The sequence below is a fragment of the Euphorbia lathyris genome, chromosome 8 (assembly GCF_963576675.1).
Source record: "Euphorbia lathyris chromosome 8, ddEupLath1.1, whole genome shotgun sequence".
Taxonomy (NCBI): Eukaryota; Viridiplantae; Streptophyta; class Magnoliopsida; order Malpighiales; family Euphorbiaceae; genus Euphorbia; species Euphorbia lathyris.
The window spans coordinates 33,252,479-33,255,619 of record NC_088917.1 but is presented as its reverse complement, the minus strand read 5'-3'; the positions used below and the strand labels follow the sequence as shown (position 1 = coordinate 33,255,619).

The following is a 3,141-nucleotide window of genomic DNA, read 5'->3' as shown; positions in this document are numbered from 1 at the left end:
AGAAGAAGAACCAATCGAAGAAGAATCGAACGAATAAGAAGATTCGATCGAAGAAGAAGAAGAATCGATCGAAGAAGAAGAATGGATCGAATAGAAATATGGATATTCTTGTCCAAAGTGGATGAAAGTGTCTAATTTGGTGATATTGAAGCAAAGTGGGTTAGATATGTAAATGAACTCTTTTAATTGGGCTAGATTTGTAATTAGCCCTTTTTTAAACCAGTCCATTTCTTAAGTTAGAGTTAAACTTGCTAGAAAAAGAAAATTACAAATTTGTCCCCATTTTATTTTAGTTTTTTACTTATTTCCTAAAAAATAAATATATATTGTAGAGACAAACTCTTCTTTATATACCACAAACTTGGTTTGCCTTTTCCATCAACTTTAATGGCTTTCTCCCCCGTGAAACTACTCTTTCTCCTTCTTCTTCTTTCTCCGATCTTCATCACTTCCACATCAGCTCTAAACTCCTCTGCAACTCTTCATCTCTCTTCCATAAAAAACTTCTGCAAAACCAGACCTTACCCAGACGCCTGTTTCAACTCACTAAAACTTTCAATTTCAATCAACATCACCCCAAACATCCTCACCTATCTCCTCCACACTCTCCAAACCGCCATCTCCGACGCCGTCAAACTCACCACTCTCCTCTCAAACACCGGCACCGGCGGCTCAAACACAATCACCGAGAAACAAAGAGGCTCAATCCAAGACTGTAAAGAACTCCACCAAATCACATTATCCTCCTTACAAAAATCAGTCCCCAAAATCCAATCCGGCGATTCTAGAAATTTAGCAGACGCAAGAACTTACCTCAGCGCCGCACTTACAAACAAGAACACTTGCTTAGAAGGATTAGATTCCGCTTCTGGCCCATTAAAGCCCGTTTTAATCGATTCCGTGGTTAAAACATATGAACATGTGAGTAATTCTCTGTCAATGCTCCCTAGAGTAAGTCCCGGCGGTGATCGGAAGAACCGGCGGCTTTTGGGGTTTCCGAGATGGGTTAGTAAAAAAGATCGGAGGTTATTGCAGAGTGATGATGATGATGAAGGGGATGAATATGATGCAAGTGAAATTATTACAGTAGCCGCTGATGGAAGTGGGAATTTTAGTACAATATTTGATGCTATAAATTATGCCCCAAATAATAGTGTGGATAGGGTGATAATATTGGTTAGAGAAGGGAGATATTCGGAGAATGTTGAGATTCCGAGTTATAAGATGAACATAGTTTTGATTGGAGATGGAAGTGATGTTACTTTTATTACTGGTAAAAGAAGTGTTGCTGATGGTTGGACCACTTTCAGATCTGCAACTCTTGGTCAGTTTTTTTTTTTATTATTTAACGTTTTGGCTTTTTTTATCTGATTAATCGAGTATAAATTTAATAGCCACTTCCAAATCTGTTTTCTTTTATTATTAGATGTTTGGTGGTAAGTAATTATTGAGTGAATGTTTGTGTCGTGGCTAGTATTAAAATGATTCAACACTAATTCGAATAAAAAATGGAATGTTATGTTATACTTGTGTTAACTGGGTCAACTCAATCATATTAATATCAATTTCGTGTCATTTTTATAGGCACATATTTGACTCTAGGCAATTTCAGAAGAGGCCATTTTAAATAAATTTAGGTAGTCAATATGTGATTTATCTAAGTTTGGAGGACTAACTAGACATTTTGAAAAACACAAAAAGTAAAATTGAAAAAAATTGTTGTTTAGTACTTTTCGGGTGTAATTCTGATAAAAATTACAAATTTCACAGCTATATCTGGAGAGGGTTTCTTAGCAAGAGATATAAGCATAGAAAACACAGCAGGAGCAAAAGGACACCAAGCAGCTGCAGTTCGAATAAACGCAGACCTAACAGCAATGTACAGATGCACCATTACTGGATACCAAGACACTTTATACGCTCACTCCTTCCGACAATTTTACCGACAATGCGACATTTACGGTACCATAGACTACATATTCGGCAACGCCGCAGCTGTTTTCCAAACATGTAACCTTGTATCTCTATTACCACTGCCTGGCCAATACACCGTCATTACAGCCCAATCTAGAGAATCTCCAGACCAGGACACAGGAATTTCAATCCAGAATTGCACAATTCTCGCTTCCGATGATTTGTACTCCAATTCTAAGACAGTAAAGAGTTACTTAGGTAGGCCATGGAGACCGTATTCTAGGACAGTTATTATGGAGTCGTATATTGATGATTTTATAGATCCGACAGGGTGGAGTAAATGGTCTGAAGATGTTATTAGAGATGGAGGGTTGGACAGTTTGTACTACGGTGAGTATGATAATTCAGGAGGTGGTTCTGTTACGGATGGTAGAGTTGATTGGGTCGGATTTCATGTAATGGATTATTATGATGCTTTTAATTTTAGTGTAGCTTATTTTATTAGTGGTGATCAGTGGTTAGATTCCACTTCTTTTCCTTATTATGATGGGATTTGACATATTAATCATAAATCAATTGTATATATCTTTTCTTTTTCTTTAATTCTCACTATAATTTCTTTTTTATACTGTTACGTACTATAGTTCAATTCCGGATGATTTTAATCCCATTCGTGGCTTTTTATTTCCAACTGCTACTTTGAGTTTGCTATCTTTTGAACCAAATAATTAATAAATTCTCGAGATGAAGATTTATTAAATCTATAAAGATTTTTCTTCTCAAACCTATACTTAAAAGCATAGTTAATTCCAAATAAGAACAAAGCTCTTAATAGAGGCTAAGATTTTAATTTCATAAAAGTTGTTTTTTTTTACAAATAAAGAGGTTTATATACCTCTCCTTAGATTAGGTAAAAATACTAAAATACCACTACTAGGGTTACAAATTAAGTAGAAGAGAATTGGGTAGAATGGGGTAAGTAGTGTAAACGACGATAAGGAAAATAGGTCTCGTGACAAAACAAAATAGTGTAGTGGCAAAGCAGCAAATAAAGAGATGTCAACCCGTGTCCCTTCTAAGTCCAGCTTGGTGAAGAAGGCAATACAAATGACCCACATGCCGAGTCACCTATCCCACACATCATGTGGGTGTGATTCTGCTCCTCCATAGCGTTTTCGTCTCCCCTCACACGACAGCCGCACATCGAGCCAAGTTGACATGCCAAAT

General features: G+C 36.6%; 1 protein-coding gene across 1 annotated transcript; it reads left to right on the top strand.

Annotated features, from left to right (window-relative positions):
• Positions 1–374: 374 nt before the first annotated feature.
• On the top strand, positions 375–2,505 carry LOC136201958 (probable pectinesterase/pectinesterase inhibitor 12). Its single transcript, XM_065992357.1, has 2 exons — positions 375–1,324; positions 1,771–2,505. The coding sequence occupies exons 1-2, from the start codon at positions 388–390 to the stop codon at positions 2,469–2,471; spliced, it is 1,638 nt and encodes a 545-aa protein (XP_065848429.1). The 5' UTR covers positions 375–387; the 3' UTR covers positions 2,472–2,505.
• The last annotated feature ends 636 nt before the right edge of the window (positions 2,506–3,141 follow it).